The 25,457-nt window shown below is 41.1% G+C and overlaps 3 protein-coding genes and 1 long non-coding RNA gene across 19 annotated transcripts in view; 2 read left to right on the forward strand and 2 right to left on the reverse strand.

Annotated features, from left to right (window-relative positions):
* Positions 1-13: 13 nt before the first annotated feature.
* On the reverse strand, positions 14-2,671 carry Gmppb (GDP-mannose pyrophosphorylase B). Its single transcript, XM_020957202.2, has 4 exons — positions 2,308-2,671; positions 1,929-2,237; positions 1,326-1,860; positions 14-744 (listed from the first exon to the last, which is right to left on the reverse strand). Exons 2-4 carry the CDS (start codon positions 2,109-2,111, stop codon positions 344-346), a joined length of 1,119 nt encoding a protein of 372 aa, XP_020812861.1. The 5' UTR covers positions 2,112-2,237; positions 2,308-2,671; the 3' UTR covers positions 14-343.
* A 1,205-nt stretch (positions 2,672-3,876) lies between these two features.
* ctrip (E3 ubiquitin-protein ligase ctrip) overlaps positions 3,877-25,457 on the forward strand; it is a 28,434-nt gene continuing 6,853 nt past the window's right edge. Inside the window, exons 1-6 of one of the 15 annotated variants that reach the window (XM_086829993.1) lie at positions 3,877-4,006; positions 15,733-16,556; positions 17,161-18,216; positions 20,710-22,005; positions 22,816-22,902; positions 23,603-25,434. In XM_086829993.1, coding sequence (XP_086686119.1) covers positions 16,016-16,556; positions 17,161-18,216; positions 20,710-22,005; positions 22,816-22,902; positions 23,603-25,434 — 4,812 coding nt within the window. In that variant the 5' untranslated portion in view covers positions 3,877-4,006; positions 15,733-16,015. Of the gene's footprint in view, positions 4,007-4,099; positions 4,439-11,037; positions 11,199-14,543; positions 14,767-15,732; positions 16,557-17,160; positions 18,217-20,709; positions 22,006-22,815; positions 22,903-23,602; positions 25,435-25,457 lie in introns of those variants that run through there. The other 14 variants (XM_086829997.1, XM_020957363.2, XM_086830000.1 and 11 more) reach the window with 14 other exon arrangements.
* On the forward strand, positions 3,883-8,397 carry Hus1-like (Hus1-like checkpoint clamp component). 2 transcript variants are annotated; one of them, XM_020957365.2, is made up of 2 exons: positions 3,883-4,006; positions 7,477-8,397. In XM_020957365.2, the coding sequence occupies exon 2, from the start codon at positions 7,491-7,493 to the stop codon at positions 8,325-8,327; it is 837 nt and encodes a 278-aa protein (XP_020813024.2). In that variant the 5' UTR covers positions 3,883-4,006; positions 7,477-7,490; the 3' UTR covers positions 8,328-8,397. The 2 variants fall into 2 exon arrangements, with proteins under 2 accessions (XP_020813024.2, XP_020813023.2); XM_020957364.2 differs by lacking the exon at positions 3,883-4,006 and adding an exon at positions 4,013-4,214.
* Positions 10,867-12,510, reverse strand: LOC147644145 (uncharacterized). The gene is made up of 2 exons (XR_015271012.1): positions 11,190-12,510; positions 10,867-11,134 (listed from the first exon to the last, which is right to left on the reverse strand). It is a non-coding gene; the product is annotated as an uncharacterized LOC147644145 (long non-coding RNA).

Here is a 25,457-nt window from a genome sequence, read left to right on the forward strand (position 1 = left end):
AAAAGAATACGTATTTATTGTTCTTCATAAAATGTTATGTATATTTTCACTAATGTTTATATAAATACAAGAATAGTTCTTATGCTCTGCTTATCAAAGTATAAAAAGGTTCAGGCTTGAGCCTGATGCAAGATATTCCGTTTCATCGTCTGACACGGAAGTTGAGCCCTAGTTTATAAATTAGTGTAGCGAAGCTAACTGCTGGAAATGTTTCTCATCGTCGTTTAAATATTTTGCAGAACTTTAGACTTAAACACTAGGATACGTCCGGGAATATCAAAGCAGAAGGCACCTTTATCGAATACCGAAAGGGAAAAACTGGAGGAAAGTACACTAAGTGGTCTCACATAATAATCTGTGGCTCTGGGACACTGGCCGCAATGCTCTTGTGGGGCAGCACTTGCCCACCGTTGACATACAGCTCGTCCTTGACAATTACATCCTCGCCCAGCACCGTAATGCCCTCGATGCGAACCCAACGTCCAACAGTTGATCGCCAGCCAACGATGCAAGAATCCAACCAACTGTGCGAGCGAACTATGGCGCCCTTTAAAATGGTCGAACGCTTTATGCACACGCCATCCTCGATGACCACATCGGGTCCGATTGTAACATTGGGTCCGATGCGGCAGCCCTCGCCAATCTTAGCAGTCGGATCGACCAGGACATTGCCCACAACGCCGGGTCCTGTGTACAGCTTGGGGGATTGCTTCTGACGCAGCGAGCTTAAGTACAGGCACATACCTTAAGGAAAAAAGGAGAACCATTAATAAATAAATAAACGGGAAGAATTCTGGGACTGAAATATCCTAAAGGGGATGATGGTATCACAGCATAGGATTTCGGAGAAATTAATTTTTGAATGCGACTATTAAGGCATAGCTTTTGGAAACATTGTGTCTATACGTTAATCCACAAATAAATAAAAATATCATGTTTTTCTACAATTTGATAAAAATGGCAATTAAGAAATAACTTCCCCGCTTTTAAATTGTTTAGTACAACTATAATAGTATATTTTAGCTATTAAATAGGCTACCCCAAAATTTAAAATACAAATTTGAATCACAAAAGTAATTCCCATTTTCTGTCCTATCAGCAACTGCCACAATCAGACTAATGAGCTACACTTCAGTTATACAGAAATCGCTCGATCAAACATTTAGCCAGTTTCCAGGAAACTCATAGATAAGGAAAAAAAAAATAGAAGCAAACACACACAAATAAAAAAAAAGGCCAAGCACTATTGAAGATGCCTCAAAAAAAGATAAGGCTAATGGAGCAACCAAGATTGAGCATGAAAGTGAATCAAGCGCCAAGCATACCCGTTAGAAAGTCTTTTGGTTGTCCAATATCCATCCAGAATCCGGTCAAATCCATGGCAAACAGTTCCTGTTGCTCGGCCATAGCCGGAAACACTTCCTTTTCTATAGAGGTGGGCTTGACTTCGATCCGTTCTAAGACCGAGGGATTAAAGATGTAAATGCCGGCATTGATTTTGTTACTAACAAACTCTTGCGGCTTCTCGATAAAGTTCTTGATGCAACCATTTTCATCGTACAGCACAACGCCGTATTTTGATGGCTCCTCGACCTTTGTGACCACAATTGTGCCTTCTTTGCCGTGATTACGATGAAATTGGACCAGCTGTTTGAACGGAAAATCACAGATGACATCCGAGTTGAGCACAAAAAAGGGCTCCGAACTGGCGGTTAATATGGTTTTGGCCAAGGCCAAGGGTCCGGCGGTACCCAAGGGTTCTGTTTCGTGCGAAAAGATCAGCTCTACTCCTAATTTGTCTGCCTCGACTTTGAGTTCCTTTTCCATTTGCTCGGCTCGATAGCTGACTGCTAAAATTACCTGGAGTATAGATTTCATAATTCCACATACTATAAACTAATAAATAATTCATTATATTAATTACTCACCTGCCGACAACCTGCATCCACCAGCGCCTCCAGCTGATGGAGCAATATGGGTTTATTGGCGAACTCCACCAGCGGCTTGGGCGTGCTTAGGGTCAGGGGTCGCAGCCGAGTGCCGTAGCCGCCGACGAGGATTAAGGCTCTCGTTCCATTGCCCATTGCTGCCGGATTGGGAGACCCGCACATGATTGGACACGGCTTCGTTCCTTGATTACACGTAATCTTGCAGTGACACGTCAGACGTCAAAGTGCCAAACGCCGGAGTACTCGCAGACTTTTGCCTTGTCCTCTCACCGGAATTACTGCAACCAACTGTAGGAAAAGAAGGTGAGGAGTTGACTACATACATATATGTTTGACTTTAATTAAGTTTTTTACTCACCTTGTTTCTCTTTCGCTCGCTCTATCTCTCTCTCTCTCTCTCTCTCTCTCTCTCTCTCTCAATGGGCTTTGTTTTTGTTTTTTCGCTGGTATTGTTCTTTGCGCTGATAAGAAGTTTGTTTGCCGCTGGCTGTGATACGTGTTTCTGTGGTAAAACTCCAATAGGCTTACAGTAGGTGCTTTTAAATACCACAGTATTTGATCAGTCTGTCTGTCAGTCTTGGGCCGAACAATGAAACAATTCAAAGTTTTATTTAGCCTTTGTTTACTGCAGTTCTATGTCCGAATCGAAATCCAAAGTAAATAAAAAACAGAGCTAGCAAAATTAATGTGACCAGTGCCCAATAAATAACCGCGTTGCCAACTTTTTTTTATGATAAGGGTGGAAGCGTTACCCACTTGTATTTATGAATTAAGCTAACAGCTGATATTTATGAAATACTTGAGAATCGTTCAATACTTTTTCCTAAACGACTGAATAAATAAATGACTTAAAATACCGGCACTTAAAACAGCTGTTCCTCGGTATTGTATATCGGCTTTGCATCAGAGAAATAAACTACTACAAATAATCGCAAGACATGGATTCCTTTTGCATTATTTTATACAATCTTTAATTATTTTAAGCTGTACCTGTACACAGATTGTGTATAAAGCTTAGACGTCAAATATTAATATTAATAATTAGTAAAATGTTGGAAACGGCTATATCAGAGTTTTTGAAAAACGTCTATAGTAACATAGTAATTTTATTAGAGCTTGATTTTTTAAACTATTCACATATTTTTAATATACTATTATTATAATTAACGTTTAATTAATTAAAAAATTAATTAATTATTTTAAAAAAAAATTTAAAAAAATCACATAGCTTCTTGTATCGTAATATTAAAGAATACAAAAATTAATTGAGTTCGTGTTTTATGTATTGGACTAACAAAAAACCAATAAAATCAAAACATCGATAGTGCCAAAAATCGATGTGTTAAAAACAATATCCAAACACTGATAGTAACGATAGAGCCAGCACTCACTATCGATGATATTTTTGTATACAAAATAATAATAATGTAAAATATCACTTTAATATATCGATATACTTAAATATACTTGCTGAATATGTTACCCAAATGGTTTATTTATGGCACTTTTGCACGAAGATGGTATAATTATATAATAAATTGTACACTTTTTTTTTCGTAGTTCTCAATTTTTTCCCGCGTCTGATCTTTTGATCTTCAGATTTGGGGGGAAAAAAGCTGAAGCGAAAGCCTTGACTCAAACAGCCAACGAGAGAGATTTTTGTTAATTACGCTCACCCGACAGCAAACAAGAAAGAATTCTGTTAATTTGCGCTCTTTCCGCCAGATGTGAGCAGATCTGTTAATGAATTTTACTCCCTACATGAGAATTATGTTCCATGTAACTGCAAACGTGTAAAATGGTTATCTAGACGAGCAAGATATAAAATTTTAAATAACATGAAGTTTTCCAAAACATTGATAATGTAAAAAATATCGCAACATCGATATTTGGGCAAAAAAATATCACGATATAAATATATCGATGTATTGATATTTTGATATATTTTCAACAACCCTATTATTTACGTAAAGTCGGTCGGAGTTTTGTTACGTGTGGAATTCAGCGTGTGAGAACTGTGCAAACTAATATAGAAACCATTAGCAATTAGTTAATAGGTAAGTAATTCGTCTGCAGCCAACAATTTGGTGCGATCGTAGTGCGAAATGATTCAGTGATTTTTGGAAATTTTGTGTTGGTTGTCGAACTGCACAGACGAGATACACACACGCACACACAAATAGGCAGCCAGCAGCGAGACGGAAAACAAAATGTCGACCATTTACACTCTTCCTATATACACTCTTTGTGGCCAATCTTTGAAAGGTTTGTGCTTATTTAGGGCTTCGAGAAGCCCAGTCGAACATCATTTCAAGCTGCAGAAGTCTTCACTTGAAGAAGATATAGTTAAAAGTGCCTGTTTTTATATCGGAAATCTGGTGATATTGATTTTTACAATGGCTGCCAAAAGACGTCAATTCCCAAGTAAAAGTGGAAGAAAAAGTTTATATTCATTGAATTATTGGTTTTGCAAACTAGAATTTACATAGGTATGTTAACACATTTCACTCAAGTTCAATCGTAAACGAAGTTCTTTGAGGTTCCAATTAACTGTCTGCCTCATGTGTAGAGTATCCATTTTTGTTTGTGTGTGCGTGCGTGTGGGTACGTTTTATTCTTCGAATTGGTATTTTCATTAGATGAGAATATATACGGAAATGAAGAAAGAGGAGAGGGACCAAGCATCTTGTTAAGTTTTACTTTCTCTTTTATTTATGCTGAAAACTTCATCTGCATATCATGTGTGTTTGGGTGTGAGGGAGAAGGGGAGAGCATTCAATTCTCATTCTCCCCTCTTATTTTGTGTTTAATTTTCGACTTCTTAGCATTTGCTTTTGCTTTTCGCCCTGCTCACAATTTGTATCTAGCTTTTTAATATAATTTTGTTCACGTTGCACTGACGCCAAGGTTTTTTTAAAATTTATTTTTGCAAGTAATGCTGCACACGACGAACGAAAACAATGACGAACATTTCATTTCTAGGTAACATCTCTTATTCGCCAATTTGTGAAATAAGCTTGATATGTTGTGACGTCATAATACACTTAGAGAACTATGTGTAAAAAAGTAAACAGCTGTTGCCAAATGGGCAGCACTGGTCATACCAGCCAAGAGTGCTAGATCCTTTAATTTTTGCATTACACGTTCTGTCAGCATTTCGTGGAATACATACAAACAATTGTAATATTTCTGAATTCAATGTATGCAGAATTCGTTAAATTGTTTCCTATAGTGAAACTAAATAAATCAGTGTTCGCCACCATGACACAATAACATAAGGTAGTCCGGCATTAGCCCCAATGTAACATGACTTTGAATGTATGCCAAAGACATGTATGTATTTACATATGTACATACACATACCAAATGTATTTTTGCGCTTAATTACAGATCAGTTAAAACAACCATAAGATTTATATTTTGATTCGAATTAAGAACCGACCAGACTACCTTAAGTTATTGTATCTTGTTCCGCACGCCCCATTTGCCGTGTCGCAGAAAAGAAAACATCCAGTGTAAATTGAAATTTTATGGGTAAATATAATCTTTTGTTAATGGTTAAAAATCCATTTTGTGTGCCATATTACCGAAAAAGTTTTCTTTATATAAAGCTATTCAATATCATTTCTCACTCGGCTAAATGCAATGTTGGCATGGTATTTAATGGTGGCTAAGTTCAGAAATTTAATTTACCTAACATTTTTAATCAAATCATGATGATGATATGTTCTGTAAGCCATGAGAAAACTGCATTAAATTTGTTGTATACATATGTTGTATGTATCTCATATTGTTGATATGCTGCTGTTTCTCCTTAACAGATGTTTTATGCGAATTACACCGCATAAACGGATCGATTACATTTTCTTCACAAGAGCAAAGACCAGAATTATCAATATGAATGGAGCCCGATAATGCCCAGCTAACCTTGAAAGTTGATTGAACTACGAAAAGGGAAATATTTTGACCCCCAAGACGGGGCATATAATTTGATTTCCGCCGCTGTCTCAACACACATACACACGCATTAGCAGGCAGTCAGAAGCCCTCGCTTGTACTTTTCCCCTACACGATTGGCACGGCATAAAAATCCTGTTGTGTCTGTCTCCTTGCGGATGATGACTTTGTGTGCAATGAGGAGAACCTGGCAGTTTTTATGGTTGTGCCGCTGCCTCTGTGTGCGTTTGTGTTTCATTTCGCTGAGCTTCGTTTTCGTTTCTCTTTCCACACCGTTTCGCCCCATCAACACGAAAAAAAAAATAAAATACGAGCAAAAACACAACTCGGAACTTGCTCTGCGCTTTGTTTGACTTGGCTATTCCCTCTCGTTGTTTTTCTCTCTGTGTGCTCGTCAGTTCTGTGTGTGTTGTGTCTGAGTTCATTTGTGCCTGAGTGTGCGTGTGCGCGCCTTTGTACGTTGAACTCAAACTCAAACTTGTGAAGAGAAGTGGAGAAAAGAGTGAACAAGAACCATAGACGCCCGACCCACTGCCTCCCTCATTCACCTTATCATTCAAATAAACCCACAGCCCCTTGCCCATCGTCACCCCTCAAAGGGTTCGAGATTTTCGTTTCGTTTGTTTTTGACTGTCTAGCCCGTCTTCCCAAGTTCCTACCTGAAATTCAAATAAAGCAAAAAATTGTTCACCTTAATTACAGTGGTCACTCCGCAGGCAAAATAAATCTGATTTTTTTTAATAAAATGGTTTTATTATTATTATCTTATTCCAGTAACAGTTGTGTAGATGTAGGAAGTGATGTTTATTGCGATGAAAATATAATATATCGAAATATCGAGAAATATAGCATTTAAAGAAAAATATAGATTTGATCGAGGACATATTCAAACATAGTGATAACTTCTTTGAATTTCATAAATTCGAGACAGTCGTTGACAGCTAATTAACGATAAATTATACAGACAGCTAACTTGGACCCAAACTCCCTGTCAAATCTTTTCTTGCTGTACACAAGAACAGCTGAATTCAGATAACCAAAACAAAGAAAACCTAATTCAAAGATGACGACTTAAAAAAATCGAAAGAACGAAAAAAAAATTTTCTTTACGATCAGTTTATCTTTTGTATACCTTTTTCGATCAAATCCTAAATCGAATGAAAATATATCTAAAAAGATTTATATTGGCTAAGAATGGCCGGGTTATAGGTCTCACTGTTGATGGCAGAAAGCAATCTACGAAAAAGTTAACTACCAGATAAGCTTCTAGACACCTGTAGCCTAACAAAACAAGAACTAATTTTGCTGAAAAATCGAAACAAACTTTGATTAGAAGCCATTCCCCTTAAATAATATGTGATAACATTTTTCTTCTTCATTTGGCATTTTGTGATCCGGTGTAATTTAGTCGAGCTAAAAACTCTTAGTAAAATATACTGTCTAGTAATTTGAAGAATTGTAGTTTTGTGCTATACCTAGTTTTTAGCCGACGTTCTTTGATTCCTGTTTTCGTTTTTTTTCCCATTTTCGATTTATTTCTTGTTGATCTCTGGCGGCCGATTTCGCCCAGTTCTTTCCGGAAAGATGAAGTTCCGTGCCCTCATGCAGGATGCAATGTATATGCGCGAATTCCAAGCCATTGTGGCCACATTGGCAAAACTGGCAAAGGATTGTGTGATGATCCTTGGCGTCCGGCAGATGCACTTCATTGTGAACGAGGACCAGAGCTCCGCTGCGTCACCCTTAGTTTGGGCGACCATTGCAGCCGATGAGTATTTTCCAGAGTATCGCATGGAAGCTGCCCGGTCCGATCAGGAGTACATAGTTCTGAGCATGTCATCAGCAAATCTTGGTAGAGCTCTATCCGTGCTCCGCGGTGGTGGTGTTAGCATGTGCAAATTAAAATTGCAACGGATTCAGTTTCCCTGCATTTCTGTGATTGCCTCCGTGCAATCGTCATCGTCATCAGAAGCCCGAGAAGTGGTCCACGATGTACCAGTGACCATAATTCCTGCCAGTGATTGGTCTGCCTATGTAGTGCCAAGGGTGCCAAATTCGCAACTGGCATTAAGTTTGCCATCGCTGCGTTTGCTTCGCAGCCTTATAGATAAACTGAAGAACATATCGCCCAGCCTTGAATTCCAAGCTAGTTTTGATGGAGAGCTCAGCGTGATAGCAACCTCTGAAATGTCCACGGTGACTAGTCGATTCCAGAAATTACTGCCACGATCTCTGGCTGTATCCCAGCAGGAAGCCTCCTGTTCCGTGGATTCTCGTAAAGCTTCTGCGTTTTTTGGAGCCCTGCAACTCCCCAACGAGGAACTAACCATTGGCATTGATCAGGAACACTCCATCCATCTACAAATCGATGTTCGACAGGATGTAGTCCTGCATTCCATCCTTCCTGCTGTCTGTTTTTAAATTATAACTAATATTAATCATCAGCTTCGATTTTATAAGATTTTTCAAAATATTCTCATTTTATCAAGTATGCAAAATGTTGTTTTATTTTATAAACGGATCCTGTCCAAAACATTTCATTATTACACTGTTAGCTTTTATGGGTTCACCCAATTGACGTCACTTTCCTTAATCTTTTTTATAATATTTCTAAATACCGCCAACAATTTTTAAATTGTTTACCATTTATCATTGTTTTTTTAGCATTAAAAATTAAAAGTTTTTGGAATATAGCATAGCGATAAAATCAAAAAGTAAAATAGGTTTATTTGGTTATCTATAGCCTTTTCCTTCTTCTTTGGCCCAATGATTATAACAAAGCATTTTTGGCCTTTCCCACTTCCGACAACCCAATATGTGCTGAACATACTCTTATCCGATCGGACAAGTCCTCTATGAGGTATCTAGATAACCAGTAGCAGAAAATGTGGTTTTGAGCAAAGGCAAAAGGAAAATCATTTCAACTGTTGGTTACTCTGAAGGGCATTCCTTATCAGTTCTTGAATTTCATATGTTTTTAAGTACGAAAAATCGTTTAAACCACAAGTTGTATAAGCGATTAAAGAAAGAAAAAAATATTACATTTTTTGACAAAGTTACGTGGGTCCCAGTGGGATCCGATTTACTAAATTTTAATTCAATGCATGCAGCAATTGCCTGTGAATTATTTTTTAAGACAGAAGTTTGCAACGCAGTAGAGAAGTCATTTTTGATTTTTGTGATCAGTAGGAACAACAGAATCAATCTTTTAAGTCACTTAGTTTTAACATGTACATATATGTGTACATACGTACATATGTATATGAATAGATAACATGATAGGAAGCTTTCTTCGGCACGCCGAAGTTTGTATACCCTTTCAGATAAATACAATGTAAATTAGTTCATATTTTTACGTTAAAAACAACGAAGTAATGTCTACTTTCGTTACATTTACCTATAAATAATATATTTACAGTTTAACAGTAACAGCTTCACATTCACCGTTTTACATTTTCCTTTAAATTTAACTATCGTTTCTATGTCAGCTATGTACATACATATATAGTCGACCGATTTTCATAAAATTAAAACCGTAAATTTAGAATAAAACACGACTACAATTCAAATTAGATGAAAATATGTTTTAAACTGGAAAAGGGTATAAAATAAGCTTGTTAGTCTTTTCTTTTGAGGTGGTTGAGGTTATACGTCAGACGAACTAACGGTACAAAAACTATCAACAGCTGATATTCAATTCTCCAGGGTTATTTACAAACATTCATATGTATGTACATTGTAAAGTCATTGCTCATCGTCCCTGCGGCCGTCCACAGTGATAACTTAATAATCCTTTTGCGTGTACCTCTGCTACAAAACTAATGATGGAATATTCATCGAGATTAATAAGTGAGAAATATTCAGATTTTTTTGCAAACGATAGTTAGCGGAGCTCTTCCTCTTTATTTTTATCATTGTTTTCCTATGCCCCAAATTCGTCAGCAGCCGTGGCCTCATTTTCGCCCTCTTTCTTTTTGTATGTGTGTATCTTTTTTCTCCTTCGCCAAGCTCAGCTGCATCGCCACTGCACGTGAATGCGTGTGTTTGAGTGAGTGAAAGAGCGAATTGCCTGCTTGCATTTTCATAATTTGCTGTTACTTGTTTTTTTTTCTTCATTTTATAAACATGAAAACATGCTGGTGCTCACGATTATGATTTACTTGCACCTTGTCAGTTCGATTTTTATTGTTGAAAACTACTAATTTTGTAGCAATTATTTGTATTTTTAATACCCAAATTTGTACGGTTCACAGATTAGTTTCATCTCCAGCTTATGATACCTATATATGCACATACATATACATACATATATGCTTTAAAATAATATAAATTATTAAAGAATGCGACAGGTTAAATCAGCTCTATTAATTCGATTATTTAATGCAGTTATTGCTTTTCGCTGGTTACTGCACCTTTTGTATAAGTCAGCTGAGTATATTTGATACGCTGGCGACCCTATTAGAATTGTTGTACATTTTTAACAACTCTCACTCATTCTCTCGCACATGAATTTTCCGCCTCGCTCGCGGCAGCGCGATCAGCTGATCGAAGGGGGGAGAGAGGTAAACTGTAATAACGGGCCTTCACACAGGTACATGGAAAATGAGCGAGAGTACAAGTCGACAAAGAGTACAAAAGCAGCGAGTGTGCTGCGACTGCGACCCCCAAAAAGAACAAAGAGAGCTAGTTTGACTCTCTCTAGATTTGACATGGCCACACGGCCATTTTGAGTAAAATCAAATCAAGAATTTCAACTTAATTATGTATATATTTTGTATGTTTAAAATCAAGCAGTTTACCGATATCACATAAATAAGAGGCTAAGAGGCTACAATAAGTACTCGTAGATAGAAGTAAAGACAGACAGAGAGAGGGAGAGAGAGAGAGGTTTGTTGACCTCATTCTCAGGGGTTGAGTGACCTGTTTTTGCGGAGATTAAGTTTTTGTAGTCGCTGGTTAATTGGGTTTTCGTCGGATCTAGCCACACTTTGGGATTTGTGTTTTTATTAAATATTTGCTAATTATTAAACAACAGAATGGGTATTCTATGGATATGACTGTGCCTGACCCCGAATAGCGTTCTCACTCGCTCTCTTCCACTCGAACAGAGCCCTCTCAGTGGGGCGCGCTCACTTCGCAGTCGCCATTTTCCGTCGAACGCTGCTGCTGACGTTTCTGTCGTCTCCTTTTCTGTTTCATTCGTGAGTTGGATTTGAGTGCGTGCAGAGCTGAAAAGTCAGAGGAAAATGCAAACGACTGATTTTCTATATACCCAATACATACTGTGTGAAGGTGGTGCTGTTTATATAATTTTAAATACTACGCTGCGTTGGACTTGAATTAAAAACGAAATTCTTGCATGCAAATCACACAAATTGTGTATGCATCAAGTTTTGCTCCTCGCTTGATTTCGTTATATTGTTGTACATACTGAGACTTATTTTTTTCCACCTCCTCTTCCTCTTCCTCCTTGTGTGTGTGTGCTTGTGTCGGTGTATACGTCGTCATGCGCTTGCCCTCGTGCGCTCTCTTTCTCTCACATGCAGCGCCGTGTGCTCCCCTTTGCGTTTCTTTCGTTTTAATTTTTTATTCAATCGAAATTTAATTCGTACTCATTTTATTAATAATTGCAAACTTCTCAGGACAGTAAGCTGAATTGAACGCTCAATAGACAGTTTTCAGCTACTTTTTGCTTTCCGTTTTTCGTCTTGTGGAAAGTGCAGCCAAGTAATGTGTATATCTGTATATAGCAGACGTCGAGAGTGTGAGTGAGTGTGTTGGTGCCTTTCTGTATGCGTATATGCTTTATTGTGTACATAACGAGTTGTGTAAATGCCTGATACTATTATGTGGTTTTATACTTGAATTTTTCACTGGATATACACCTCTTATTGCCCAGCTCTTGGCAACAAGTTCTCCATTGCTGACCTTGCCTCCGAAAACCAAAAGTATTCCCCAAGTGTGGCGTAAAAACCTTCAGAGTTTAATTGTTGCATGCCTGCCCACTGCCACCCAGCACATCGCCCACCCACCCAGTCGATAGGGTTGCCAGGTGGCGTTTCTATTGCGTTTTTAGTTCCACACAACCAAGTCGAACTACGTAATTCCCTTTTCGGGGGAGTGCGACACAATTCTGTTTAAGCAAACGGTTTCCCACTTAAATGCCACAGCAGAGGTCAATATTATAGCACTAACACTGAATATTTGATTATTTTTTATTGGTCCTTTTTTGAATTATTGACCTGTCATAGAATTTTTCTAGAAGTCGGGAAAGGGGTTTTCTTTTTCAAAAGAACTTCTTAAAATACGTATTCCGACTTAAGTCCGCTGTGCTGTTATCTTGACCCCAGCTGTCAGATATGTCGCTTTGTTGGTCATGTATAGGCTATCCCGCTCGCACGCTCAGCTGTGCGTAGGCAGGTTTCGTAACACTTGGAATTGAAAAGGGAGGGAATACGCGACGTTGCGATGGGGGAAAGGAAAGCGGAAAATAGAAAACTTGCCAGGGCAGCCAGCCCTATTACTAGTCACTGTGCCACTATTGGGACTAGCTTCAATATGCGCTCGACTGCATTTTTACAACAATATTCAAATAAGTTACTACAAACAATGCCAGCAACACAGCACGCACAATGCATAACGAGCAGGGGAAAAATGTAAGGGGTGGAATGGCTGAGGAGGGCAGTGTAGCCCACACAGACACAAATTGTTATCAATTATGCTCCAGGGGCCAGGGTTGTCGCACTTCCGCATCGTTTCTGGGGGTTGCCATGACAGGCCAGCTGAAGGGTAATTTGCGTCTTACTACTATCAAAATTCTCTGCCGAACCACCATATTTTGCCTGCAATCACCTTGTAGGACTCCCCAATAGAAGTCTATAAACTCTAGTTATAAACGAAATATAAACGAAAGTATTGTAGGTTGCTTAGAAATAAGGTAAAGAAAATATATTGTCAGGGAAATAACATTTTTGATTATATTAGGGCGGTTTTAGAGTAAATGACTATGTAAGAACTAATCTGCTCCTGTCCGAGTTCCTTCAATTTCTTTTTTTTTTTCACATTTTTCAATTGACTATTAAAGGCAGCAACCACAGAGGCAGTCGCCATATGTTGGAGTTGCCACACGCAAAGCAACTCGCACACACGATGGCAAACGCACTCACACTGGCACACTCGTGCATGAAGGCGCTGCCATTTGTGGCCTCGCTTATTTATTTTTTTTTCGTGTGCGCTTTTGGTGTGAAAAACTTGTGGGGCAGCGATACGAGTAGATATAGTGGCTGTGGTGGATAGATTATAAGACCCGTGTCGGCTGTTGCCCAGGTTGGTTAAATGTTCTAAAAAAAATATATAAATCGACAAGTGATCGGCTGCAGAATTAGCTCCCAAATATATTTTGTAGTTAGGACCCAAACCTTCAAAAGGCCAATGTATATCCCCAGTTAGAAAAGGGAATTGATAGATATTAAATAAAATTTTTATATGAAGCATAAACTATAATTAAAGTACGCCTGGAAAATATTCATATAATGTCGCGGGTTTAGTAGGTTTTGTAGATGAATAATTTTTTTTTATAGATCATTAAATTTTTATTAATCAAATTAGTTTTGATTTTTTTTTAATAAATATAAATCGTCGGAAAAATTTAATTCACTCGTCATTCTAGCTACTACCACGTGTATCACGGTGTAACCTCCGGCCGACGAAAATCAAATGAAAACTCTGTCTCAGACAAATACAACATTTAATTTTCCAACAAACCAAAACCGTTGACGTCGTTCGTTTGTTTGGTCTGTTGTGGGTTTCATTTTGACGGCCTTGAACTCATTTTTTTGTATTCGCATTTAATTTTTAAAATGTTTTTTTTTTGTGTTATGTATTTACTTGGGTTAAGTTGGCCTGTGCATTTCGTGTTTGCCTATTAAATTTGAGTGAAGCAGCTCGAAAACTGGAAGTGGAAAAGTGAGACAAAAACCAAAAAATAAAGTAAACCGAATCGTAAAAGGGCAGACATGTTGAAACTACGCATTTTTTCGGGTTATATGCGATACATATCGGCTGGTATGACGGTTTCCCAATACATAATGTATGAAAAGGGCGCAGATCAAAACAGAACACGTTCTGATTTAAGAAGGGGAAGTACATATTCAACGGCAAAGGCAAAAGCCTCTGCTTTTCTGGTTTTTCTTTCATTCCATCTTCTTTGCTATCTAGCAGCGAAGCAAGCATGGCAGCGCTCACTCATACACGCTCGCAGAACTTGTTTCTCGCTCGCACACACATAGGAAGAGGGGGCAAATAGCCAACACATACACATGCACGACCACGCTGGGAATTACGAAAAGCAAAACATAAACAAAACGGCCGAGAACAGCTGATTAACACAGCTGTGCGCGAGTGTGAGTGCGCTCAACGTTTCCACTCAAAACATTTGCTCTCATTCCGCTCTTGCTCTCGCACCCTCTCTGCTTGGTTCTCTCCCGCTCTCACTTGCCTGCACGTGTCGGTGGGTGCTGCTGACAAACAGCTGTTAACTTATTTACAGTTTTCACATGTTGACAAAATGCGCTCAAGTGTGTGCGGTTGTGTGTTCTCCTGAGTCTCTGAGTACGGTGGTGTGTATCTTTTTCTAGGTGGCGTATGTATGCATGTATATCCATTGTTATCAGTTTTCCGTTTTTAGTTTTCAGTTTTCATTGGTCTTCAGTGGTGCCAACATGGCTTTTGTCTTGTAGGAAAATGAACCTTTAAAAACTTAGTAGTGTTTCTAAAGTGTGGAACATTTTTTAGTTTAACTTAGCTAAATTGTAAAAACGCACTTTTGTTAAAGTAAGAGTACAAGTCATTAAAATACGAGGTAGTGTAATATGTATAAATAGCACTGTCTTTTCAATTTATTACTACAAATATTGATGATGTGTTATTGTATCGCTATTTGTGAGATAACCTGACTCACTAGGCTATTAGCTGCATTTAAGTGTTCACTGTTTTAAATCGATAGATGTGAATGAGCCTACATCTAGTTGTGGCATTTTCCATTGTCTGCCTGGTGTACCTGTCCTGAATAAAAAATATCCCCTTTGTGCATTTCCCTTTTAGCAACGTCCGTTTCGCTCTCTTTTGCCTGTCCTTCCACTCTCCCCTTTTCTGTCTACCCCTGATTTGAGTTGAGCCGGTTTTTCACATTTACTTCAATGCTATATAGAGGCCCAAAGAGTGACATGTATTCCCTCATATCTCGTGTGTGTGTTTTTGGTTCTAGTAGTTCTGTGGGCTCTCTCGACTGTGTTCTCCATTTGGACGCTACCTACTCACAATTTCAACATTTCCTGTCTGCTCGACGATCACTTCGCGTTCTGCATTTCAGTTTTCTGCACTTCAGAGTTCCTGGGGAAAGAGGCTAAGGCTCTTCTTTGGGTCTTTCTCCTTTGTGGCTATTTTTAAGTCGCATTTTCCATGTACTTTTATTCTTTAGTGGAATTTTCAGGACCTTAAGTTTATTTTCAATAGTGTGGCTACTGAAAATAATACTGAAAAAAAAAAAAAAAATAAATAATACTGAAAAGTATCTAATCACTTTTCAAGATTAAATTCGTGTATAAAATATGGTTTGGGTTAAATATAGACTTGTTTTTTTTTTATTTGTGCCTTTTCTATTAAAACCTTTAATAGAGACTTTATTTCGTATGAGCCGATTTCCTTGCGTTTTTCTTCTGCTTCTTTGTCTCCGTTTTAACAGCAACGTGACTGCATAAAAAATACGTTTTATTTTGCCATTTGGTCCCGCATTGTTTTAACAAAATGTTCTCTTCTTTTTTTGCAGCGCAAAACTCTGTCCGACGAAGTATATAATAAAGGGAAATTGTCAAAAGGGAAACTTGTGAAACAGTGAAGTGCATAAAAAAAGATTATCCTGTTATAACTGATCGAAAAGGGACAAACATCTGCAAAAAACATAAAATTAATTATAGAGACAATTTCCATGATATAGCCGTACCACCATCGCACCATCGATACAAAAAATAAACATTTCGAGATCAATATTCAATTATTGGTTGTGTTGGCATGTTAAGTGTGTTCGATGCCGGTGCGGTTAAGTGTCGTCTATGGCCGAATCCGTTAAAAGTCAATCGCTCTCTGCATTGACGGAGGGGCAGCACAACGACGGTAGTAATATAGCAACGGGAGCAACATCTACAGCATTAGTTAATAATAGTACTGCTGCCGCTAATACAACAACTTCAAATAACTCGTCACAGCGGCGACGCAATAACAACCATAGCAACAAAAGCCACAGCAAGAACAAAAAACGCAACAACCCCCATCCGACATCACCAGTGCCCTCTGCTGTCGTCACATCCGTCAACGTAGTCACCACCTCAGCGGCAATAGCAAAGGCAACTGCATCATCCTCCGCCACCCGTCGTTCGTGCAGTCAAGGTCGCCACTCCTCTGCAGCAATTAACAACAACAACAACATCATCAGCAAGGAGCCGCATATCTCCAAGCGCAACTCTATCACGACCAATCCTGCTGACCAATCGACATCACCCGGAAGTCGCAAGCGTCAGCTTCAACATCAGCATAACAGCAGTAATTCCAGCATCAACACAAACAGCAGCGGTAACAACAATCGTAGTCATCAATGTAAGTTTCTTTATCTATGAAAATAAAAGGAAAATGACCTGTTAGGATTTGAAATTGGTTGGGATAAACCATGTTCATAATCTGTCTGTTGTAAAATATACTTTCTCTTAGACACAATTTTGATGCTATTACAAATTTGGTATACGTTTTGATTCAGCATTTATGTTCAGTGGCTTAGGGTTAATTTCGCCTGGTTCGTGGCTTGACATTATATATCTGACCCTACTCTAGATACAAAGAAATGCACAAGCGAGTGGTTTGGCTATGTATACAAATATATTTATATAAACGGACATTAACCGCCAGGGTAGGCCCTTCAGACCCGAACATTTACATTTACAAAGAGACTGACTACCTTGAATAATATTATCATGCTCTATATATTTCTATGAAACAAGAAACGACACAATTTTTTCGACCTACTTTTCCTATTTTTGTCAATTTATGAAATTGTAAAAATAATTGTCCAAATTTCAAACACCAGCCAATAGTTTCCTTCATCCCCAGCTATAAAAAAAAATCCCTTGGACCAGAATAGAAATATACCCGTCTATTAAGTGGTTAATAAGAAATACCTCTGATTTTTCTCCGATGCCTTTTTCAGCGTTGCACGGCGGAGATCAGCTGGTGGAGCTCGGCTCGCCACTAAGGAAACGCCGTCGGCAGCCGGCAGAGCACAATAGTCACGAGTCCTTGGGATTAGAACTCGGCGGAGGAGCAGCCGGAGTCACTGATCAGACGCCCCATCCGGCATTCGGCGCTGATTGTGTGGCCCAGCGCACTCGATCCAAGACCGTTTCCCCGGACGATTTGCCCAGCACAAGCAGGGCAGCGGCGCGTCACCAACACTACCAGATTCAAGCTAATACTAGCTCCAGCAGCTTTCCGGGCACTAATAGTAGCAAACGCAAGGCCAGCCCAGGAGGATCCAGGTCTGTGGCTGAAGACACTCCTCAGCGAGGTGCATCTGGGGCTGCTCGCACCGGTCGCAGCGGCAATCTGCTGAACTACTACCGCAAGACACGAAAGGTCAGCCACACACGCTCCTCCCAGAAGTTATCGAAGCAGTTAGTTCAGCAGACGCCAGAGGAGGCGGCTGCAACCAACGTCAGTGAGAGTCGCCTGCAGGGAGCTGCAGCAGGTCCCAGTGGATCCAGTAGCAAGTCGAGTGTCTACCGAAAGTATAGAAAGAGTTTGCGTCACTCGCAGCAGAATCAACTGGAAGCAGAGATCTCCGGATCATCGGGAACTGGAACCGAAGCTGGAGCTGAGGAACAGCAGCCGGAGCACGGGAATCTGGACGTGGAGAGCCAGTTGCCTGCCGTAGAGGAGTCTCTAAATTCCCCAGAGGTCACAGTCAACCATACTCAGGGACAGTTGGAGGCGGAGAGCCAGTCTGAAGAGCAGGACGACAACGACGACGACGAGGAGGAGGACGACGACGAGGAGGAAGAGGAAGAAGAAGAGAGATTCTACGATATTGTAAACTCGGCTGACTCGTCCTACGGGGAAGACGCTCAAATAGTTGCCGAAGAGGACGAGATCACAGAAGAGGAAGAAGTCGACGACGAGGAGGACGATATCGAGGAGGACGAGGACATCGACGAGGAGGACCTCTCGGACAGTGATCTTGCCCATCAACTAATTGGTGAACTTGGTGGTGAGTTTCAGCGATTTCCTGCTTTTCCATTGTGCACTGCATCCATCTGCTTAAACTTTAAAATCGTATCGTATGTTTGTAGACCTGCTTTGTACATATTTGCGTAAATTCTTTTGGTTTGTTTTTCCCATTATTGTTGTGTAGATATTAAGTCGTTCTTTCTTGTTAACAAGGCAGTGAATTTTTAGTAGATGCGTTTATCGTTTCACTTAAACCCTCAAATTCGGAAGAATCTATTTCTTTGGCACGCTTTTTATTAACACTCACCCCTTCTAATAATACTAATTTTATGACTTTCTCCCTAAGTGCAATAAGTGTACATTTAAATCCTGAGAAAATTGATATACTTTACAACCTTTCTTAATTGTTAAAGTCATTCTTTCATTATTTTAAACTGATCACTGAAAAAGGACAGAACAAAGTTATGCATAAGTCTTGAGGACAGGGATTGTTGAATATGAACAGATGTCCGTCAGAGAATCTAATTCATAATATATTATTTATTTTAATATTTTAATGAAAATCACGACAATTGTGCGAGCGAGATGTTTTTGAGATCGAAAGATATTCAAGCTTTAACTTTAACAGTGCTAACATTCCTATTTGGGCTAGGCAATGACTTTCATTTTTTGCATTGCTGTTGGCATAATGTGATTTTTATTGTCGTATCAGTTCGTGCATTTGTTATCAGTGGGGAGCAAAAACAAATAAAGAATACACTGACACATTGACGAAGCATTTCTTCTACGAAGTGCTTTCGTCTTTTCGCTAGCTATTCCCCCAATGTCTACTGTATATTGTTTTTTTTTTTTGCGATTTTGATAAAAAGGCAACAAAAATGTTGGCGGTGCCAACGCTCTCAAAAATGCCAGCTACAAACGATTGGACTGGCAGTCTGAATTCGTACATTGTGCCGTCTGGAACCGGAATATATATAAACTCTGTATATGTTGTACATAGTATTGCGCTGATTAAGACAGTTTCGTAGTCGAAGTGAATCTAGTTTAGGAGTACTTTGTTGTTAATTGCATGTACGTAACTAAACATCCCTATAAATGGTTCCAAGTGAGCATTATTAATGCAGGGAAAGTGTTCAGAACTGTTGGCTGTGCTGTCACCTGTGGTCAAACTTATTACCACCACTACCACCATTACCATTACCATTGCCTCTACCCATGCACCGACCATTCGACCCAACCTCTTCATTGCCCTTCATTTATATTGTTTTATTTATTTACTGTACGCCTTTCATTGAATTGCCAAGAAAAAACGCCCACATTATAATTTAACCCCTCATTATTTGTTTATGTATTACACTATAGAGCTATTATTATTTATGCAAGAATCGGTTGGGTTTTCTTGTATTATTATTCCATATGTTATTCTGTATCATACTTATTATTTTGTGTGCGGGGTGTCACACTCGAATGTCAGTGTTGGCTAACGACTACAGGCACGCGGAATAGGCAACAACGCCACTAAAAAGAAAAGATGTGTTGAGATTTACTTTGTTTTCAATTTGGATTTGCAAACATACATATATTTTGAACCCTCCCAAAAAAAGTTTATTTTTTGCACGTTGTTGTTGTTGTTGTTGTTGTTGTTGCAAATGTAGTTCATTTACTTCATTTCAAATCATTTGAACTGAATCATTATTGAAATTAAAGCGAAAAGTGATGAAAATGATCTATATCTTCTTATCACTTGATTTTCAAGTCGAAGAATATTTTTTGAAATGCTGAGATGCTTGTGTTGTTGATGATGATGATGATGTTGTTGTTTTTGAGCACAAAAGCAATAAACAAAAAAGGCGACTGTGGTGCGAGTTTATTTTGGTGTCAACAAAGGCCGGCATTTGTGTGTGTGCAGCAGCAGCAGCAGCAGCAGCAGGAGCAGCAGCAGAGAACAAAGAGAGAGATGAGAGAGAAATGCAGCAACAGCAACTTTTCAGCAGCAACAACAACAGCAGTAGCAGCAGCAGCATAAATATTAAGCAACAAATTGGGGAATTAATTAACGAGAGCACAAGGTGCAGTGCGTGTGTGCGTGTTGTGCGTTTATCTTAGTGTGAGAGAGATTCAGTAGAAGCAGCAGCAAGAACTGCAACAGCAGCAACGACAGCAGCAGCAACATCATCATTGTCAGCGACAGAAAGTCGTTCAGTCTCCTCCTCTCCTGATTTTCCCTTGCTATTAATTACCACTTTTTGAAAGCCAAAAATCAAACACACTGCGCTCAAAATAATCTTGTTTTTTTTTGCATTAAACATTAAACTTAAAGATAAAAAAGCAAGCCAAATCAAACAAAAAAACTAACTCCAAGTAGTGTAGCTGCAAGAAAATAACTTAAAAAAAAGAATCCAAGAAAAATGAATGAAAACATCAATAAATAAAGCTGTCTTCCCACCACTCTCTCTCTCTCTCTCTCTCTCTCTTCTACTCCCTCTACTACCATTCTCTCTCTTTCTCTCTGTCACACACACACCCAACCCAGAACAACAACAACGTAAAACAACCAAAAACAACAACACACCAGGAGCAACAACTATCATAAAGGAGACACCAACAGCAACAATTTCGTCCGGTTATCAACAACGTGCCGCCCCCCATGGACAGGGGGCGGGGGGTGGCAGCGGGCCACGTGCCACGCGCAGCACCAACAACGTTGTTGACTACAGCATTATGCCGCACCTTACGTCGGCTACAACAACTACTACGCCATATGCCTTGACAGCGCAGCAGCAACAACAACAACAACCGCCACAACCTCCGTCACAGCAGCAGCAGCAGCAGCATCAGCAGCAGCAAGCACAGCAGCAACAACAACAGCCACCTCAGCTGCTGCCCACACATCAATTTGCACATTTGTCTTCCTTTGTGACACCAACAGCAGCCGCCGCAGCAGCAGCAGCAGCGGCAGCAGCAGCAGCACACTATCCACCAGCTGCTGCTGCTGCCGCTTACTTTGCACAGCATCAACAGCACCAACAGCATCATCAGCATCATCAGCAGCATCAGCATCATCAGCAGCAACACCAGCCGCAGCACTATTACCACAATTCAGTGGCCGTGTTGCATCAAACTCCACCACCACACCATTTTACCTCCACAGGCGCCGGACCACCGCCGGCTCTCTATCAGCAACAGCAGCCGCAGCCACCTCAACTCACTCGCTATACCGCAGCAGCTGGAGCGGCAGGAGCGGTCCCAGCAGCGGCTACGTTTGTGCCGCCACAGCAACAAGTTACGTACAATCAGCAGCAGCAGCACCAACAACAACAACAACAACAACACTCCTCACTGCGACGTAGTTCACGTGGCAAGACGGGTTCTTGCGTGAGTTCAGCGGCAGCAGCACAGCAGCAGCAACAGCAGCAGCAGCAGCAGCAACACCACCAGCAGCAGCATAGCAACGCTGCTGCTGCTGTACAACAGCATCAACAGCAGCAGTTGCTGCCACCGCCTGGTACCTATCAATACCAACAGGTGGGCGGCAATACCGTTGTTGTTGCCGTGCGTCATCAGCAACAGTTGCAACAGCAGCAGCAGCAGCAACAACAACAACAACAGCAACAACAGCAACAACAACAACAACAGCAGCAGCACCAGCAATTGGCTTTACACCAGCAACATCAGCAGCAGCGTGCCACGCTTGTGCAGCCGGGATTCTTGTTCAGCTATCGCAGCAATCATCCGCAGCAGCAGCAACATCCGCACACACAGCAGCAGCAACAACAACAACAACCGCAACAAATTGTACATCAGGGCCCGAAAGTGACGCATAGCAGTGGTAAGAAGAAGATGAGACCTTGATGATGATGATGATGTTGAAGCCTCCTCCTTGCGAGGAAGGAGGTCAAAATAAGAAGGATGTGAATGGAGAAGAAACCGCAAGCAAACAAACCCTCAAAATGATAGGTCAAAAATAGGTTTTATATATAGGACATTTTCCTAGGCTCAGGAAAGATCTCACACTCACGCACGCACTTTGGGTTATACATAGGTTCCCAGGCTGTATTTTAGGGTCAATTGTGGTCCGCTGTATACTCTTACAGGCTCCATTGTCGTCTACTTTTAATACAAATTCAATTTAAATTTGGTAATAATAATATAACGTTTCCTTTTTAAAAATTGCTAATAAGTTAAGTGACATTTAGAATTTCTCTCTTCTTAAATTCTTCCGAAAAATAGAAAGTAGCACCATAACTTCATAGCAATATTGTACAAAATGTAGGATCCTGGTCTTTACCCATGCTCTATTTTGGTGCTGGCTGTAGCATAGGTGTTAATACTACCCATTCTGCACTGAAAGAAAAATAATGCAAATAGCACACCCTCCCACAGACCTTCTCTCTCTGTCTCTATCCTCCTGTCCCTCGCTCGCTCGCTCATTCCTGCGTTGCTTTGCTCGCGGTGTCTGCCCCAAAACAAGATCCCAAAACTCCCGAACAAAAAATCAATGAATCAAATTAATAAATCGAGAACTAAACATTGTTTTCAATTTCTCTCTCTCTCTCTCGCATCCTGCCCACTCGCTGTCGCTCCGTCTCCCTTGAACACCCGATTTGTCTCCGCCTTCGTCTCTCCCTTGTCTGATTAGCAGCTTCGGATGCTTTAACATATAGTTTGATGGCACAACAACCGCCAAGTGGACCGCCGCATGCAGGTGGACAGCAATTAACGCCAGGTAAACGATCAGTATACATCATATACGCACTGTATTCCACACCCACACATACTCATCCGCTTTTGATTTGATATTATTTTTCACTCCTCAAAGACACGACGCACACATACAGGGGGTGACCCCACAGGTGGCAGCACACTTGACCTTTTTCGTTATTATTTCTACCCATTATCCCAAATGTATTCCTAACATTAGCTTACGTTTTAGTTTTGATATTTTAGTCCTAATTTAGTTGCATTCAATGTATTTTTAATGTTGTACTTCCCTCGATTTGACCCAAAATTATTTTTAAACGTATTCAGAGTATCGAAAGTTCATGTGCACAGGGATTTCGCAGAAATCTTTGTTCATTCTTTTCGAAAATCAACGAATTCGTGTTTGAAAGATGATACGAAATTATAAAAAAATGTATTTCTCTACGACCTAAAAGAGGAAACAGATTTTCCTACCAAAAACTCCTCAAAACAATTGAAACAAAGTTGTTGTTGACTTGTGACTTTCAACAGTTTCAAAATTCCCAACATGGTAGCCTGAGCTTTTTCGTTCCTTTGTTTTTCCGACATATGTATTTGTTTCATGTTCTTTCGTACTCACGAACAAAAGAATCTCAAGTCTATCTCTTGAATGTTTCCAAACTCCGCAATGTCCGACCTCGATACTAACGATCCGTTTTTCGCCTTCCTTCGGGACACGTCTATAGGTGCCAACTCTGCCAATCTCAGCATTGTCGCGGCCGCTCTGAGTGCCGCACGTGACGTCGGAGGAGGAGCAGGAGGTGCAGGAGGCGCGGGAGGAGCAGTACCAGCCACTGGAGCAGCAGCTGCATCGGCAGGAAACACCAGCGCCGTGGGCGCGACGAGCAGCAACAGCGGTGCCGGCCAACCAGCCAGCAACAGCAGCAACAATGTAACCGCAGCAGGGTCGGGGTCTGTTCCCGGTGGCGGCGGACACACCACCACAGGGACGACGAGCAGCGGGAGCCAGCATGGCGGTGGAGCTGCAGCAGCCGGCGACTCGGAGAGCGATGACAGTGAGGTGGGTCGCTTGCAGGCATTACTCGAGGCTCGCGGACTGCCACCTCATCTATTCGGAGCTCTGGGTCCAAGGATGACGCACATTCTCCATCGCACCATTGGGAACAGTAGCAGTTCGAAGGCCAATCAACTACTTCAGGGACTGCAATCTCATGACGAGTCCCAGCAACTGCAGGCTGCCATTGAAATGTGCCAGATGTTGGTGATGGGCAATGAGGATACCCTCGCTGGCTTTCCCATTAAGCAGGTTGTGCCTGCCCTCATCCAGCTCCTGCGCATGGAGCACAACTTTGACATCATGAACAATGCGTGCAGGGCTTTGGCTTACATGCTGGAGGCATTGCCCCGATCCTCGGGAACCGTTGTAGAGGCCGTGCCAGTGTTCCTCGAGAAACTTCAGGTCATCCAGTGCATGGACGTGGCCGAGCAGAGCTTGACCGCACTGGAGATTCTCTCGAGGCGTCATAATAAGGCCATTCTGCAGGCAAATGGAATATCGGCATGCCTTACTTACCTGGACTTCTTCTCGATTGTGGCTCAGCGTGCAGCCCTTGCTATTGCAGCCAACTGTTGCCTCAACATGCACCCGGAAGAGTTCCACTTTGTGTCTGAGAGCTTGCCCCTGCTGGCTCGCCTCCTCTCGCAGCAGGACAAAAAGTGTGTGGAGAGCGTGTGCTCTGCTTTCTGCCGCCTGGTGGAGAGCTTTCAGCTGGATAGCCAGCGCCTGCAGCAGATAGCCAGTCCCGATCTCCTGAAAAATTGTCAGCAACTATTACTGGTCACTCCGGCCATTCTAAATACGGGAACTTTTACGGCCGTGGTGAGAATGTTGAGCTTGATGTGCGGCAGCTGCCCGGATCTGGCCATTTCGCTGCTGAGAAACGATATTGCGGCCACCTTGCTATATTTATTGACTGGCAATGCAGAGCCGGCAGCTGCCAGTGCCACCCACGTCGAGCTGATCTCACGCTCACCCTCGGAACTGTACGAACTGACTTGTCTGATTGGTGAGCTGATGCCACGTCTGCCATTGGATGGCATTTTTGCGGTGGACTCTCTGCTGGACAGGCCCACGTTGAATACCCAGGATCAGGTCCACTGGCAGTGGCGCGATGATCGCGGTTCCTGGCACAATTATTCCACCATTGATTCGCGGCTAATTGAGGCCGCTAACCAGAGCAGTGAGGACGAGATCAGTCTGAGCACATTTGGACGCACTTATACCGTGGACTTTCATGCCATGCAGCAGATCAACGAGGATACGGGCACCACGCGCCCGGTGCAACGCCGCCTCAATCACAATTATGTGGCGCCCATGACAGCAGGACAGGATTTGACCACCACAGCTGCTACAGCGGCATCTGGAGGAGCTTCTACCTCTGCTGCAGCGGCAGCGGCAGTCTCAAATAACAACAACAATAATAATAATCCACCAACCAGCAGTGGCAGCCAAGCAAAGCGTCGCCCTTCTCTGGATGCCAGGATTGCTTGCTTAAAGGTAAGTCCTAAATCATATTTTAT

This window comes from Drosophila serrata, unplaced genomic scaffold (genome assembly GCF_035046125.1).
Source record: "Drosophila serrata isolate PLE 108 unplaced genomic scaffold, ASM3504612v1 contig_228, whole genome shotgun sequence".
NCBI classification, from domain to species: domain Eukaryota; kingdom Metazoa; phylum Arthropoda; class Insecta; order Diptera; family Drosophilidae; genus Drosophila; species Drosophila serrata.

What these genes read in the sequence shown, in the direction of transcription:
- Hus1-like (XM_020957364.2), top strand. Translation starts at nt 4,160, where the DNA reads ATGTCGACCATTTACACTCTTCCTATATACACTCTTTGTGGCCAATCT. An exon ending in TTGTGGCCAATCTTTGAAAG is followed by an intron (nt 4,215 to 7,476) that starts GTTTGTGCTTAT and finishes GATTTCGCCCAG; the next exon opens with TTCTTTCCGGAAAGATGAAG.
- Gmppb (XM_020957202.2), bottom strand. Translation starts at nt 2,111, where the DNA reads ATGTGCGGGTCTCCCAATCCGGCAGCAATGGGCAATGGAACGAGAGCC. An exon ending in TGGATGCAGGTTGTCGGCAG is followed by an intron (nt 1,861 to 1,928) that starts GTGAGTAATTAA and finishes TCTATACTCCAG; the next exon opens with GTAATTTTAGCAGTCAGCTA. An exon ending in ACCAAAAGACTTTCTAACGG is followed by an intron (nt 745 to 1,325) that starts GTATGCTTGGCG and finishes TTTTTCCTTAAG; the next exon opens with GTATGTGCCTGTACTTAAGC.